Genomic DNA, 16,859 nt, shown 5'->3' on the forward strand with positions numbered 1-16,859 from the left:
TCTCCCCCTATGCGTTCTCCTGCTAATTGCATTTCCTTGTCAATTCTTGTCCTCTTCTCCCCGTTTTACCTCTGCCCACTGGGTCTCTTTAACTTGCCCGACACTAATTTTGCAACAGAGAAAATGACATCACAAGTAGATAGAATGGTAAAGAAGTTGTAGTCGAGGCATTTAGATCAAAGATACTAGAGGTGCTCCTTTGGTATATTTGATTTAGATTAAGGGCCAGGAAAGGACACAATCTGCTGGAGTAACTCAGCATCTCTGGGGAACATTGAGAGCTGACGTTTTGGGTGGAGGCGCTTCTTCAGACTGATGGGGGGTGGGGACGGAAGAAGATAGTTGGAAAGTCAAGTCAAGTCAAGTCAAGTTTATTTGTCACATACACATACGAGATGTGCAGTGAAATGAAAGTGGCAATGCTCGCGGAACAACAAAACAACCAAACAAATTATAAACACAATCATAACACACATATTATTTTACATAATAAATAATAGAAGGAAAAACGTTCTGTACAGTTAGTCCCTGGTGAGAAAGGCGTTTACAGTCCGAATTGCCTCTGGGAAGAAACTCCTTCTCAACCTCTCCGTTCTCACTGCATGGCAACGGAGGCGTTTGCCTGACCGTAGCGGCTGGAACAGTCTGTTGCAGGGGTGGAAGAGGTCTCTCATGATTTTGTTTGCTCTGGAGTTGCACCTCCTGTTGTATAGTTCCTGCAGGGGGGTAAGTGAAGTTCCCATAGTGCGTTCGGCCGAACGCACTACTCTCTGCAGAGCCTTCTTGTCCTTGGAAGAGCAATTCCCGAACCAGATGGTAATGTTCCCGGACAAGATGCTTTCCACCGCCGCTGCGTAGAAGCACTGGAGGATCCTCGGAGACACTCTGAATTTCCTCAATTGCCTGAGGTGGTAAAGGCGCTGCCTTGCCTTACTCACCAGTGCTGAGGCGTGTGATGACCATGTCATATCCTCAGAGATGTGGACTCCCAGATATTTAAAACAATTCACCCTATCCACAGGATCCACATTTATACTCAATGGAGTGTACGTCCTCGGATGATGTGCCCTCCTAAAGTCCATGATCAGCTCCTTCGTTTTTTTGATGTTCAAGAGGAGGCTGTTCTCCTGGCACCAGAGTGCTAGATCAGCCACCTCCTCCCGGTAGGCCCTCTCATCATTGTCTGAGATCAGGCCCACCACCACAGTGTCATCAGCAAACTTAATTATTGAATTGGAGCTGAACCTAGCCACACAGTCATGTGTGTACAGGGAGTACAATAGGGGGCTGAGGACGCAACCCTGGGGCGATCCTGTGCTCAGGGTGAGGGACTTCGATGTATTCCCTCCCATCTTGACTACCTGGGGCCTGGCGGTGAGAAAGTCCAGGACCCAGGCACACAGGAAGGTGTTGAGCCCCAATTCCAGCAGCTTCCCGGCCAGTCTGGTGGGGACTATCGTGTTGAAGGCTGAACTGTAGTCTATGAACAGCATCCTCACGTAGCCCCCCTTCTGGCTGTCCAGATGGGAGAGAGCGGTGTGCAAGACCTGGGAGACCGCATCGTCCGTGGACCTGTTCGAACGGTATGCAAACTGCAACGGGTCCATGTTCCGAGGGAGGAAGGCGCAGATGTGATTCTTCACCAGCCTCTCAAAGCATTTCATGACTACCGAGGTAAGGGCCACCGGACGGTAGTCATTCAGGCAGGCTGGGGAGGCATTTTTTGGTACCGGTACAATGATGGATTTTTTGAAGCAGGCAGGGACCACGGACTTGTCCAGGGAGAGGTTGAATAATGTAGTGAGCACTGGAGCTAGCTGCGTAGCACAGGACTTGAGTACTCGCCCCGAAGGGGGGAGGCAGGTGTTGTCCCCTGTGTTTCAATCTTTCCCCTGTGTTTCAATCTTATTTGTCGTCTGCCCTGTCGACCACATTACCATATAGCCATATAACAATTACAGCACGGAAACAGGCCATCTCGACCCTTCTAGTCCGTGCCGAACACGTATTCTCCCCAGTCCAAGACACCTGCGCTCAGACCATAACCTTCCATTCCTTTCCCGTCCATATAACTATCCAATTTATTTTTAAATGATACAAACGAACCTACCTCCACCACCTTCACTGGAAGCTCATTCCACACAGCCACCATTCTCTGAGTAAAGAAGTTCCCCCTCATGTTACCCCTAAACTTCTGTCCCTTAATTCTCAAGTCATGTCCCCTTGCTTGAATCTTCCCTATTCTCAATGGGAAAAGCTTGTCCACATCAACTCTGTCTATCCCTCTCATCATTTTAAAGACCTCTATCAAGTCCCCCCTTAACCTTCTGCGCTCCAGAGAATAAAGACCTAACTTATTCAACATTTCTCTGTAACTTAGTTGTTGAAACCCAGGCAACATTCTAGTAAATCTCCTCTGTACTCTCTCTATTTTGTTGACATCCTTCCGATAATTAGGCGACCAAAATTGTACACCATACTCCAGAATTGGCCTCACCAATGCCTTGTACAATTTTAACATTACATCCCAACTTCTACCAAATTACCGGGCACAATGAAAGCCTCTATGGTGTTTGATGGTACTGTAATAAGTGCAATCCTCTGCGAAGTCGTGTTTTCCCCTGCTGTCAGGGATCCCCCCCAGCCCCCAGCCTCCGGGAATTCTGTTGCTGTTGGGAAATGCTTAATTTAAATTAATTAGCATAAGTGCACTGCTACTTAATTTAAATAGATTAGCACCATGTCAGTGACAGTCCTAATTTGTGCTGTTTCTTTTAACTGGAGAAATTCAATGCAGTTATATTTGAACTTGACTGGTTAGCGTTTAGACTTTAGAGATACGGCGTGGAAACAGGTCCCACTGAGTTTGCTCTGACCAGCAATCACCCCGCACACTAGCACTATCCAACACACTAGGGATGATTTACATTTTTTTTACAGAAGCCAATTAACCTATTGACCTGTAGGTCTTTGGAGAGTGGGAGGAAACTGGAGGACCCAGAGAAAACCCACGCGGTCACAGGGAGAACGTACAAACTCCATATAGATAGCACCCGTAGTCAGGACCGAACCCGGGTCTGCGGCAATTTAAGGCAGAAACACTACGGTTACACCTCTGTGCCGCCCGGTTCTGCTGCTTTCAAAATGTTACTTCAGCAGCAGGACGCCACCTTCTGCATAACATGAATGAAGTCATGTTTTAGTATGACTTCAGTTTTTTCTTAGACGATAGAAAATGTCAAATATCAAGAACATGGTGAAATTATAGTTAAGACCTTAGAGTCAATAATTCATACAGCACTGGAACACGCACTCATTGTCCATGCCAACCAAATCGGTATACCCGTTTGCCTACATTTGGCAGAAAGCCTTCTAAACCTGTTCGTTTCAATCCATAGGTGGACAAAAGTGCTGGAGAAACTCAGCGGGTGCAGCAGAGTCTACGGAGCGAAGGATATAGGCAACGTTTCGGACCCGAAAATGTGTCTATTTCCTTCCCAGTCTGAAGAAGTGTTTCGGCCCGAAACGTTGCATATTTCCTTCGCTCCACAGATGCTGCTGCACCTGCACCCGCTGAGTTTCTCCAGCGCTTTTGCCTACCTTCGATTTTCCAGAATCTGCAGTTCCTTCTTAAACACGTTCCAATCCATATCATATATCTGTCCAAATGTATTTTAAAGATAATTTTATCTGTTTATATATCTTCCTTTGGCAACTCATTCCAGATACAGAATGAAAAGGTTGCCCCTCAGTTCCAACTTAAGTGATCTCCCATCCCACTTTAAGCCCATTCTCACTAGTTTTAGAATCCTCTACCCTGGGAAAAAGAATGTGAGCCATGGCCCTCATGATCTGCTACACCTCACTCTTGTGTACCTCATCAGCCTTACAACTGTTCCTTTCTATCTACCTTTGTGAATGTGGATTTTCAGCAATGATTGTAACTAAAACCAAGTCATTGCCACAGATCGCTGTGTAGGCATTGGGTATATTTAAGGCAGAGATTGTTAGATACTTCATTGGTAAGAGTATCAAGGGTTATGGGGAGAAGGCAGGAGAATGAGGTTGAGAGGAAAAGATAGATCAGCCACAATTGAATGGCGGAGTAGACTCGATAGGCTGAATGGCCTCCCATGACCTGAACTTATGAAGTACCCAAACAGACTGGCTTTGGAATATTACATAAACTGTCCTTATGTAATATTGAAATAAATCCTGAAATGGGAGGGAGAGGAGCCTGAGGTTGTGGTACATATAGGTACCAACGGCATAGGTAAAAAAAGAGAAGAGGTCCTGAAAGAAGAATTTAGGGAGTTAAAGAGAAGGACTGCAAAGGTAGCAATCTCTGCCTGTGCCACGCGACAGTGAGCGTAGGAATGGAGCGAGGTGGAGGATAAACGAGTGGATGTGGGACTGGTGCAGTGGGTATGGATTCAAGTTTCTGGATCATTGGGACCTCTTTTGGGGATGTTGCGACCTGTACAGAAAGAACGGGTTGCACTTGAACTCGAGGGGGACCAATATCCTGGCTGGGAGATTTGCAAAGGCTACTGGGGAGACTTTAAACTAGTATGGTTGGGGGGAGGGACTCAAATTGGGAAAGCTAGCAGTCAGTGTGTGAGGCAGGAGGCAGAGAATGGTAGCACTCTGACCCAAAATGTAGGGGAGAGAGAAGAAATAGACAATACACAGAGAATAAGAGAGGGTGGGTTTCTTAAATGTGTATATTTTAATGCTAGGAGCATTGTAAGAAAGGTGGATGAACTTAGAGCCTGGATTGACACCTGGAAGTATGATGTTGTGGCGATCAGTGAAACATGGTTGCAGGAGGGCTGTGATTGGAAACTAAATATTCCAGGATTTCGTTGCTTCAGGTGTGATAGAATTGGAAAGGCAAGAGGTGGAGGTGTTGCATTGTTTCTCAGGGAAGATATTACAGCAGTGCTTTGGCAGGATAGATTAGAGGACTCGTCTAGGGAGGCTATTTGGGCGGAACTGAGAAATGGGAAAGGGGTAGCAACACTTATAGGTGTGTATTATAGACCGCCAAATGGGGAGCGAGAATTGGAAGAGCATATATGTAAGGAGATTGCAGATATTAGTAGTAAGCACAAGGTAGTGATTGTGGGAGATTTCAATTTTCCATACATAGACTGGGAAACACATTCTGTAAATGGGCTGGATGGGTTGGAGTTTGTAAAATGTGTGCAGGATAGTTTTTTGCAGCAATACATAGAAGTACCTACTAGAGAAGGGGCGGTGCTGTTAGGAAATGAGACGGGTCAGGTGGCAGAGGTATGCGTTGGTGAACAGTTCGGGACCAGTGATTTAAAGGTGAAATTTAAAGAGTACAGAATCTTCATGTCCCTGTTCGGTTCAAAGGAAATAGTAAAAATTGGAAAGAGCCATGGTTTTCAAGGGAAATTGGACACTTGGTTCAGATAAAGAGAGAGATCTACAATAATTATAGGCAGCATGGAGTAAATGAGGTACTTGAGGAGTATAAAGAATGTAAAAAGAATGTTAAGAAAGAAATTAGAAAAGCTAAAAGAAGATATGAGGTTGCAAGTAAGGTGAAAGTAAATCCAAAGGGTTTCTACAGCTATATTAATAGCAAAAGGATAACGAGGGATAAAATTGGTCCATTAGAGAGTCAGAGTGGACAGCAATCTGCAGAGCCAAAAGAGATGGGGGAGATATTGAACTATTTTTTTTCTTCGGTATTCACCAAGGTGAAGGATATTGAATTATGTGAGGTAAAGGAAATAAGTAGAGTAGCTATGGAAACTATGAGATTCAAAGAAGAAGAAGTACTGACACTTTTGAGAAATATAAAAGTGGATAAGTCTCCAGGTCCAGACAGAATATTCCCTAGGACATTGAGGGAAGTTAGTGTAGAAATAGCAAGGGCTATGACAGAAATATTTCAAATGTCATTAGAAACGGGAATAGTGCCGGAGGATTGGCGTACTGCGCATGTTGTTCCATTGTTTAAAAAGGCGTCTAAGAGTAAACCTAGCAATTATAGACCTGTTAGTTTGACGTCAGTGGTGAGCAAATTAATGGAAAGGATACTTAGAGATAATATATATAAGCATCTGGATAAACAGGGTCTGATTAGGAACAGTCAACATGGATTTGTGCCTGGAAGGTCATGTTTGACTAATCTTTGAAGAGATTTTTTGAAGAGATTACCCGAGAAATTGATGAAGGTAAAGCAGTGGATGTTGTATATATGGACTTCAGTAAGGCCTTTGACAAGGTTCCTCATGAAAGGTTGGTTAAGAAGGTTCAATTGTTGGGTATTAATGGTGGAGTAGCAAGATGGATTCAACAGTGGCTGAATGGGAGATGCCAGAGAGTAATGGTGGATGGCTGTTTGTCAGGTTGGAGGCCGGTGACTAGTGGGGTGCCATAGGGATCTGTGTTGGGTCCACTGTTGTTTGTCATGTACATCAATGATCTGGATGATGGTGTGGTAAATTGGATTAGTAAGTATGCAGATGATACTAAGATAGGTGGGGTTGTGGATAATTAAGTAGATTTTCAAAGTCTACAGAGAGATTTATGCCAGTTGGAAGAGTGGGCTGAAAGATGGCAGATGGAGTTTAATGCTGATAAGTGTGAGGTGCTACATCTTGGCAGGACAAATCATAATAGGACGTACATGGTAAATGGTAGGGAATTGAAGAATGCAGGTGTACAGATCTGGGAATAACTGTGCACAGTTCCCTGAAAGTGGAATCTCATGTAGATAGGGTGGTAAAGAAAGCTTTTGGTGTGCTGGCCTTTATAAATCAGAGCATTGAGTATAGAAGTTGGGATGTAATGTTAAATTTGTACAAGGCATTGGTGAGGCCAATTCTGGAGTATAGTGTACAATTTTGGTCGCCTAATTATAGGAAGGATGTCAACAAAATAGAGAGTACAGAGGAGATTTACTAGAATGTTGCCTGGGTTTCATCAACTAAGTTACAGAGAGAGGTTGAACAAGTTAGGGCTTTATTCTTTGGAGCGCAGAAAGTTAAGGGGGGATTTGATAGTCTTTAAAATGATGAGAGGGATAGACAGAGTTGACGTGGATAAGCTTTTCCCACTGAGAGTAGGGAAGATTCAAACAAGAGGACATGACTTGAGAATTAAGGGACAGAAGTTTAGGGGTGACATGAGGGGGAACTTCTTTACTCAGAGAGTGGTGGCTGTGTGGAATGAGCTTCCAGTGAAGGTGGTTGAGGCAGGTTCGTTTTTATCATTTATAAATAAATTGGATAGTTATATGGATGGGAAAGGAATGGAGGGTTATGGTCTGAGCGCAGGTATATGGGACTAGGGGAGAATACGTGTTCGGCACGGACTAGAAGGGTCGAGATGGCCTGTTTCCGTGCTGTAATTGTTATACATGCAATATTCACTGCATCATCATCTCTTTTCAGAATCTGATCAATCAAATTGCTTCTACTTTTTTCTAAACTCCAGTGAGTGTGGGCTAAACGTTGCAAAGAGGATATAGTAATATTGAGAGGTTATACTAGTAGAGAAAGATTGGGAAAATGGACTACGATGTCGGAAAATGTGGAATTTTCGATTTGATGGGAAATGTTGAGAGATTGAAAGGCTGGGTAACTGGTATATGATTTTCTTGCTCAGAAATAATGTGGCATTCATTTAAGACAGAGGAGGTAGGTTTTTCTTTGAGAGTCAAGAGTCTTTGGAACTCTGATCCTCAAAGGAGGATGGAAGCAAAATGGAAAAAAAAAAGAATTCCGCTCCAAAGTGGCTCTGTTATGAGTTTCAATTTCTAGTTCTGTGGGTTCTGAGATGGCTGGAGTTTGGAGTCCAAAATGGGATCTACATGCTCTCTGACACAGGAGGCAGGAAATGTTCACTTAGGGTGCACAGTAGGTGCAGTTTACATACTACATGAACGTGTAGATTTTCCAAGGGTGCTCTGGTTTCCACCCACATGCCAAAGATGTGCTCGATGGTGGGCTGATTGATTAAAGTTTACTATTCCTTGTGTAGATGTGAGGCTGGAGAATCGGTGGGGCGGGTGGGGTGCGAGTTGGATGATGACAGTGTGAGGGGATGGGCTATAAATGGTTTATATATGTGGCCAAGTAATGAAGGTGGAAGCATAGATAGTTAAGGTGGCGATGAAGGCATTTGGGATACTTGCCTTCATTAGTGAGAAAACATGGGAGCATTTATAATAAAGATTTGATTACTTCACTGCAGGAGTACTGCATGTTGTTCTGGTTACACTATAGGAAGGATGAGAGGGTGTAGAGGAGGTTCACCAGGATTTGGGCGGCAAGTTGCTGCCTTAGTGCCAGAAACCCTTGTTCGATCCTAACTATGGGTGCTGTCTGTGCGGAGTTTGTACGTTTTCCCTGTGACCTGCTTGGGTTTCTTTCCGGGATCTCCAATTTCCACCTACACTTAAAAGACGTACAGGTTTGTAGGTTAATTGGCTTAGTATAATTGTAAAATGTGTGTAGGATCATCTGCGGGGATCGCTAGTGGACCAAAGGGCGTGTTTCCACACTGTATCTAAACTAAAGGATGTTGCCTGGGATGGAGTTATTGGATAGGCTGGGTCTGTGTTTCTTGGAGTGGGGAAGGTTGAGGAAGAATCTGATTGAGGTATACTGAATTCTGTGGGACAAAAATAGTGTGAGAAATCGTTCCCTCAGCAGATCCAACCAGGATGGAGATTTAGAAGGAAGCTGAGGACGATTTTTTTCACCCATAAATTGGATGTAAGGTGGTGGTGGTGGTGGAGGCAGGTACGCTCATATTTAATTAATATTTGTAATGCCAAGGCTTTCAACCAAATGATGTTAAATCAGATTAGTGTAGATGGGAGACATGATTCTCCAGGTGCTGGAATGTGGAGTAACAGACATGTGATGTAGTCTCCACACTGAATCAATGTTGCAGCAAAAGGAGAGGCAGTGAAAATTGTGAAAATCCAAGGCATGAATGAGACTTTGGTTGGAACCAAAGATCATCGCGCGGAGCAAGACTCGGTAGGTCATGGGTAATTTTTTGGAACAGGCGTCGTGATTAGTGTCTTTGCCTGCAAGTGCAGAGTACATAGCGCCACGTTAGAAATGCCAGCGCTGCACATTAATGTTATTATATTAAGGCACAATAATGGGGGGCCCCATTAGTCTCTAGCCCTGAATACGCGATTCGAGTCAGCTTGCACCATAGCAACAGCGTTCCTAGCTCCGTACACTTACCGCGTTATCTCCGAGGAAGTCATTTCTCCCAAGTTAGGACCATGCAATTAATTTAATTCCCAATACAAGGTGTAGCTATGGGCACGCACATGGGCCCTAGCTATGCCTGCCTCTTTGTCGGGTACTTCAAACAATCCTTGTTCGAGGCGTACCTGGGCTCCATCCGCGACCTCTACCTCCGCTACATTGACGATTGCTTTGATGCTACCTCCTGCACCCACACATAACTGACTGACTTCATCCACTTCACCACTAACTTCCATCTGGCACTCAAATACACCTGGACCATTTCCGACACTTCCCTACCATTTCTTGACCTCACTATCTCCATCGCATGTGATATGACTTCTGACCGACATCCACTATAAACCTACCGACTCCCATGGCTATCTAGACTACTCTTCTTCCCATCCTGCTTCCTGTAGGGACCCCATCCCCTACTCCCAATTCCTCCGTCTACGCCGCATCTGCTCCCAGGATCGTGTTCCACACCAGGGCATCAGAAATGTCATAATTCTTCAGGGAACGGGGGTTCCCCTGCCCTACTATAGATGAGGCTCGCACCAGGATCTCTTCCATACCCCGTAACACTGCTCTCTCTCCCCACTCATAACAAGGGCAGAGTCCCCCTCGTCCTCACCTTTCACTCCACTAGCCATCACATACAACAATAGTCCTCCGTCATTTTTGCCACCTCCAACGTGACCCCACCACTCGCCACATCTTCCCATTTCCCCCGTCTGCTTTCCGCAAAGACCGCTCCCTCCGTAACTCCCTGGTCAATTCTTCCCTTCCCTCCCCGGGCACTTTCCCATGCAACCGCAAGAGGTGCTACACTTGTTGCTTTACCTCCCCCCCTCGACTCCATTCAAGGACTCAAGCAGTCATTTCAGGTGCGATAGAGGTTCACCTGCAACTCCTCCAACCTCATCTATTGCATCCGCTGCTCTAGATGTCAGCTGATCTACATCGATGAGACCAAGCGTAGGCTTGGCGATCGTTTCGCCAAACACCTCCGCTTGGTCCGAATTAATCAACCTCTCCCGGTGGCTCAGCACTTCAACTCCCCCTCCCATTCCAAATCTGACCTCTCTGTCCTGGGCCTCCTCCATAGCCAGAGTGAGCACCACTGGAAATTGGAGGAGCAGCACCTCGTATGCCGCTTGGGCAGTCTGCACCCCAGCGGCATAAACATTGAATTCACCAACTTCCGGTAGCCCTTGCTGTCTCCTCCCCTTCTCAACTCTCCCTCAGCCCTCGGGCTCCTCCTCTTCCTTTCTTCTCACCGTCCCCCCACCCCAATCAGTCTGAAGAAGGGTTTCGGCCAGAAACATTGCCTATTTCCTTCGCTCCATAGATGCTGCTGCACCCGCTGAGTTTCTCCAGCACTTTTGTCTACCTATTAATTTAATTCATTGTGCAAACTTTTTTGAATGGGATTGCAGTGAAAAATGCACGCTAGATTATAATCTAGAAATGATTGTCACTGTTATGATCTAGAAACTAGTGGCTCAATTTTTGTGAATAATTTCAGGATCAATTTGATTACTGTTGCTCTCTGATCTTTGGTTGGAACTTCGTCTGCCTGCATGATAAAACAAAAACATTGTTGCTACCAACTGATCAAAACCAGTTCAAAGGGCATTTATTGGGATTTGTCAGAATTATAAAAGCTCCATATATTTAAATCTGGTTGGCTATTTATGTAAAAATATTCATAGATAATTCAAAAAACAGACTTGCTTTGTTTTGCTGTGTTTCATCATTTGTGTGCAACTTACCTGAGGCGTTAATCAAGGTAAGCCAGAGAACATGCTTTATAAGAATGACGTATTACCATGTAATCTTTATTGTGGTAAAACAAGAATAGGAAATGGTACTGGTATGTAGCTTTTATTAATTTTCAGCCTAAGTTTATGTGGATAAAAATACCAAGGAGTGTGGCTAAGATTGTCTATCAAAGCCTCTCACTTTCTATACTTCTATCAGGTCACCCCTCAGCCATAGATGGTCCGGGGAAGACGATGGATGGATCAGTTTGCACAATTACTCGTAGCTAATCCAGGCAGCTTTCTGACAAACCTCTTCTACATCCTTCCTATAATGGGGTGACCAGAACTGCACATAATACTCCAATGAGGCCTAACCAAAATTTTATAAATTTGCCACGTGACCTCCTGCCTCTTATAATCAATTTCCTGACTCCGATAATCAATGAAGGCAAACATACCATAGGCCTTCTTTTCCACTCTATATACTTGTATTGCCAATTTCAGCGAGCTATGGACTTCAATCCCAAGATCCCTCTGTACATCAATGCTGTTAAGGGTCTTGCAATTAATTGTATAGTTTCCTCTTACATTTGATTGCCCAAAGTGAGACACCTCACAACTGCTGGGATTAAACTCAATCTGCCATTTTTGCAGTTGATCTATATCCCACTGTATATATTTTTTCCCACTCCCACCCTGGTTCTCTCTACCATTCTCCATCTTTATCTCCTCTTCCGCCTCACCCATTATCTGGATTTGTTGTCACCATGGTTCCATCTGCCCATCACGTGCATACCTACCCAGCTGGATTTCTTTGTCTTACCCTTCCTAACCCCTACATCACCTGGTTCCAGCTGCACATCTTTAAGTGTATTGGGTCCTAGGTTTATAAACAGTCGCATGGCATATAAAATACAGCCAATTACGCTAAGCTACAAGTTTAGTTGCTGCAGGAAATGTACATCCAAGTCTGAGTATCATGCTGACATCATAAAAAGGATGCAGAAGAATGGATCAGCTGGGAATCTACATTTCATTGATCCTATCCATCCCTCTCCCACCCCCTCTGCAACTTAAAACCAACTTGTTTTCTGCCTTTACCAGATTAAGGGTTTTCTTCCTGAGACATTAACCCTGTTTCTCTTTTCTTAGGATGCAGAATGACTGAGTGTTTCCAACAAATTCTATTTTTATTTAATCTGTAGATGGTGTTAGATTGACAATGTGCTTAATGAACAGCAAGTGTTTTAATGGCTCAAGCAGCGATAATCATAATTTGAATCTTCCCATAAAGTGTGATCAAATGGGCAAATTGGAAACTACTTCCAATGTGTATATTCTTACAAGAGCCAACACAATGTTTTTTGCACTTTTCTTTTATATGCAGAATAGCCTCAGTAGGAAGTATAGTTCTACCATCACTAAATTTGTTATTATTGAGTCCAATGTGTTGTGTTTTATTTAAAGTTACTTTCCAGTTCAATAACTATAGTTTGTAAAGTGCAAATGGAAGAAACAGGAATGACCAAACAATACTTTAGGATTTCAGACAGGTCACGAGGTAACTTTTTTTTGGCTTGATAACCCATGAATATCCAACTTAATCGTAGCAAGAATAAGACAATGAATTTCCTTTTATTTTAAAATAGTATACCTACAAAGTAACATTCAGTTGGAATTTTATTTATCTTCAAGGCAAAGAAGCACATACAGGCTTGGACTGGCATTGCTCAAGATTCAAATGTATCTTGCATGGAAATTGCTACACATAGGACTGATTTTCAAAATTTATTATTAAAAATGTGAAAAAAAAAAAAAATTCTCCAACATGCATTTATCCAAGATGCCACCCCAATTCCTGGATCCAGTTTGCAATGTGAACTTGAGCTACGTATTGTGCTGAGCACCGTGCCTGCTCTGTAATGGAAATCCAAATGAATAGCTGGACTTCAGCGAGGAGTACCGCCAAATACTGAGAAAATGTCAGAGAAGGAGGAAGGTAGTTTGGAACTTTCAAAAGCAAATCATCACTCCAGATGCTGGTTTATACAGAAGACAGACACAAAATGCTGGAGTCACTTAGCGGGTCAGGCAGCATCTCTGGAGAAAAGGAATAGATCTTGTTTCGGGTTGGAACCCTTCTTTTGTAAGAAGAATTCTGACCTGAAATGTCACCTACTCCTTTTCTCCAGAGTTGTTGCCTGACCCACTGACTTACTCCAGCATTTTGGCCTAGCACTGTTCTGTGGAATTTATTATTGCTATGCGAAAATTGATTGAATTGATTTTCAACATTAAAACTATGATTACACTTCAAAAGCCCTTCAATGATTTTAAAGCACTTTGGGGTATCCCAAGATAGAGAAAATATCAATATTCAAGCAATCCATGTTCTAATTCAAAAGAGAACCTTCCTATATTGCCTGAAGCTGGTAACATTTACCAAGCATTTACAATAAAATTAAAACAAGAATTAGTCCAACTGATCTGTGCTTGAATTTAAACTCCAAGCATTCTTCCAACATTTTTTCCTCATCATATCATATTCTTCCATCATCTATCTATTATTTATTTTCTAACTTGCCTTTAAGTGCAACAGTGCCATTTTCTTCAATTATTCCAGTTGGGAATAATTTCCACACTTCAATATATTTTGGCTAAAGAAATTCCTCCGCAATTCCTCACTGAATATATTTGTGACAATCTCTTGGCATCCTTCACAAGCCAAAGAACGTCTATGTCTCTTGTGATTAAAAAGTTTGAAAGGTTGACATCTTTACAGAGATAGAAGTCCCGGTCTTACCAGTAAATATCACCTGCCCTGGGCCCGATTTCCTTTGCGGGAACTTGGGCCCATATCACAATTATAGTTTACACTGAAGTGATCATAGGCTGTATTACTTCAGAAAGTCTTGATATGCATCGTAGGTGGCATCATTTGTGGTGTAGTCACTTAACTTCCTCCTTCAGGAAAATCAGGGAAAAAATTATGGCTTTCAAAGTAATGCAATGTTAGATTTGGAAATGTAAAATATAAAAGAAAGATATTTTAATTTGCACAGTACAATTATATACAATATTTTTAATATTTAACTACTGCTGGTACAATGATGGTTGCTTATGCATTGTAGGTGTTTTTGAATAAGGCTACAGACAGATGACATACCCTATTTACGAGGATGTAGTGTTTCAATATAAATTCGATAAATTTGTTAAAAGCACATGACAGCACCACACGTCCTTTTCCCTTGGCATTGTCAAATATACGGCAGTAACACATAAACCATGTTATGTATCCTACTGTTAATCAGGATAATTAAAATAAATCAGAAAGGTTTCCCTCTGAAATTAGAGTAAAACATGTCCAATAATCACAATTAAAAAAATCTTGTTAAATCAATTAACTGTATCCATTTCAATATTGTAACTCCTGCTTCTGTTTAGCTCATGCTTCACTGATATATCACAATCACTGATATCAGAAGCAGTGATTCGAGCTCCCGTCAGATCAACCACCACAAAATGATCCCTCACTGTAGCACATTTTTCATTTTTTTCAAATACAATTATAACAAGGGATAACTTTAAGTGAATGTCATCTATGAATAGATTGACAAACACGTATCTCAGAAATCAAGCCAAAAGGTGGTTCAATAAAATAAAGCTAAAATATAGGTTATTCATCACTACTCTCTCAGATGTATTGGCTTAAAACCTTTGTATATGCTGGGCAATTGTGTTGAGTTTATATCACCATGCAGTAAAAATAATTTCTAATCAACATTATCAGACTGGCATGACGGTGAAAAGTTCTAATCAACATACAGAATATTAGAAGATTTGAAAATAGTTACTTCAGTTCTAAAAGTTCCATAGCAAAAAGGTCTTTCCACTTCATCAGTAGAAAAAGTAGTAATGCTCCACAGGTATGGTTAAACATTGTAGGATAATGTTTTCTTATAAAAATGTATTGCAGACATTTGTGAACTGGTTTAAACTTTGAGTGACAAAATATACAAGCTTATGAATGTATGAATAGGGCAATTTTTGGTCCATGCAGAAAGACTGCATGAAATGAATAACATCTCTGTAAATTTCCTAAGTTGAGCGATGTTAAAAATGTATAAATATATAGCAGCTTTTTACAGGGTTTCCAGTTGCCAAAGTTCGCGTTATCAAATGTAACGTACACCAGGCTCCCAATAGATTCTATGAAAATGCTTTCTTTGGAAGTCATGAATTAAATTAATGTTTTACCTCTAACTTAATAATTGAATATTACTTTAAAAAAATTAGAAAATAAAAATATAAACAGTGCACCCTGGTTATTTCAACTATTAACTGATACTTAAAAAGGCAAAATAAAATTTCTGAAAAATACAAAAAAACTGAACTGAAATAAGTACACAAGACCAATAAAAATATACAATTGGTATTGCACAGCACAAACCAACAGGCAAAAACATGTTCGGACCTTTTAACTAACTCCAAAAACAATGTAAATTGTTTTTAATACCAAAATGTACAAACAGTCTTTTCAGACGGAGACCATGCTCTAGGATCAAATGTGTTTCTCTGAATAAAAAGGTAAAGGTTTATGGCACACATTCTTACTGAAAGTATTTAAGGCCCACAACCAGGAAGAATTTTTCTAAAAAGATTTCTGAATCAAGAACAGCAATGTGAGCTGCTCGTCCTATTAATGAATTAGCTGTGTTGGGTAATGCATGGATAACATCATATCGGACCAAATTACATTCCTTATTTTCCAAAACAGGTGAAAGAAGATTTTGGATCATTTCAGCGTATATTGGTCCTATAAAAGAGAGAGATCAGGTATAAATATTTAACTTAACACAAACATTTAAAAATCCTTTGTGGCCTTATTTACTATGTCTAATTATATCTTCATATAGTCCACACATATAAATTATTATCGACTACGTTGTACATAGTGAATTATTTCTGTTTTCACTTGTCTTAAAATAATAAAAATGTGAAGTGCATGAAGAGGATAGAAATCTTCTTCACATGTTTAACTATCATCTGTATATTCCCAAAAGAAGTAACATCTGTCCTTTAGACAATCTTACCCAATTGTTTATCCTTTAAAGCAGTTTTGCACATCTCAATTCGAGCAGAATGATAAGGAACATATCGATCTTGTAGCGAGCCAACTAACACCACATTTTTGAAGTATTGGAGACCTTGAATATTGAAGTTAAGATGGTCATTAGAACAAGAACTTGCACTGTCTTCATACGGTTTATCTCAAAATAACATTGGGAAAATCAATTTTTGGCTAGTCAAAATGAAGCCTGGAGAAGCCTGCATTTTCATTTTGGTAGCCAAATGGACGTTTAGAGTAGTTCCATGTAATACCAGACCAAATGTAATTAAAACACTAAGAAGATAATAAACCATTATTTCGCAGAAAGGAGAAGAGCACATAGCTGTGGGGAAATAGCCAAATGCATGAAAGAAAGAAAAACACAATGCATAATTGGCCCAGATAAGGATTAATTGCTTGCAATTTCTTCAATTTTTTTTAGACCAAATCATTTTCAAATATTTACAATGAGTACATATAGCAAAGAGACAAGTTTATTTTGTAAATTGAATGTTTTTAATCCATCAGTGAGCAATTGTGCTATTCTGCTTTTTTACAGTGTGCATTCAATTTATTTTTATAACAAGAAACATCAATATTTCCATATTCTTCCATTAAAAATAAGTGCAATAGATATTTTAGATATGTTCCAGTACTAGGACCAAGTGCAAATACAATATTTTTGTTGTTCCGAACTCGTTCCACTGAGCTATGTAGGTGATAAACAAATAG

The 16,859-nt window shown here is 41.4% G+C and overlaps 2 protein-coding genes across 9 annotated transcripts in view; both read right to left on the bottom strand.

The window, feature by feature from the left end:
* Positions 1-16,859, bottom strand: part of sdhaf4 (succinate dehydrogenase complex assembly factor 4) — a 139,505-nt gene that overhangs the window by 5,612 nt on the left and 117,034 nt on the right. The window lies entirely within an intron of this gene.
* The window catches only part of fam135a (family with sequence similarity 135 member A), a 117,264-nt gene continuing 113,089 nt past the window's right edge, over positions 12,685-16,859 (bottom strand). For all 8 annotated transcript variants that reach the window (XM_055635031.1, XM_055635030.1, XM_055635028.1 and 5 more), the window contains 2 exons: positions 16,111-16,224; positions 12,685-15,833 (listed from right to left, as the gene is read on the bottom strand). In XM_055635031.1, the coding sequence (XP_055491006.1) occupies positions 15,628-15,833; positions 16,111-16,224 (320 nt within the window). In that variant the 3' untranslated portion in view covers positions 12,685-15,627. The remainder of the gene's footprint in view (positions 15,834-16,110; positions 16,225-16,859) is intronic.

The sequence above is a fragment of the Leucoraja erinacea genome, chromosome 5, assembly GCF_028641065.1.
Source record: "Leucoraja erinacea ecotype New England chromosome 5, Leri_hhj_1, whole genome shotgun sequence".
Taxonomy (NCBI): domain Eukaryota; kingdom Metazoa; phylum Chordata; class Chondrichthyes; order Rajiformes; family Rajidae; genus Leucoraja; species Leucoraja erinaceus.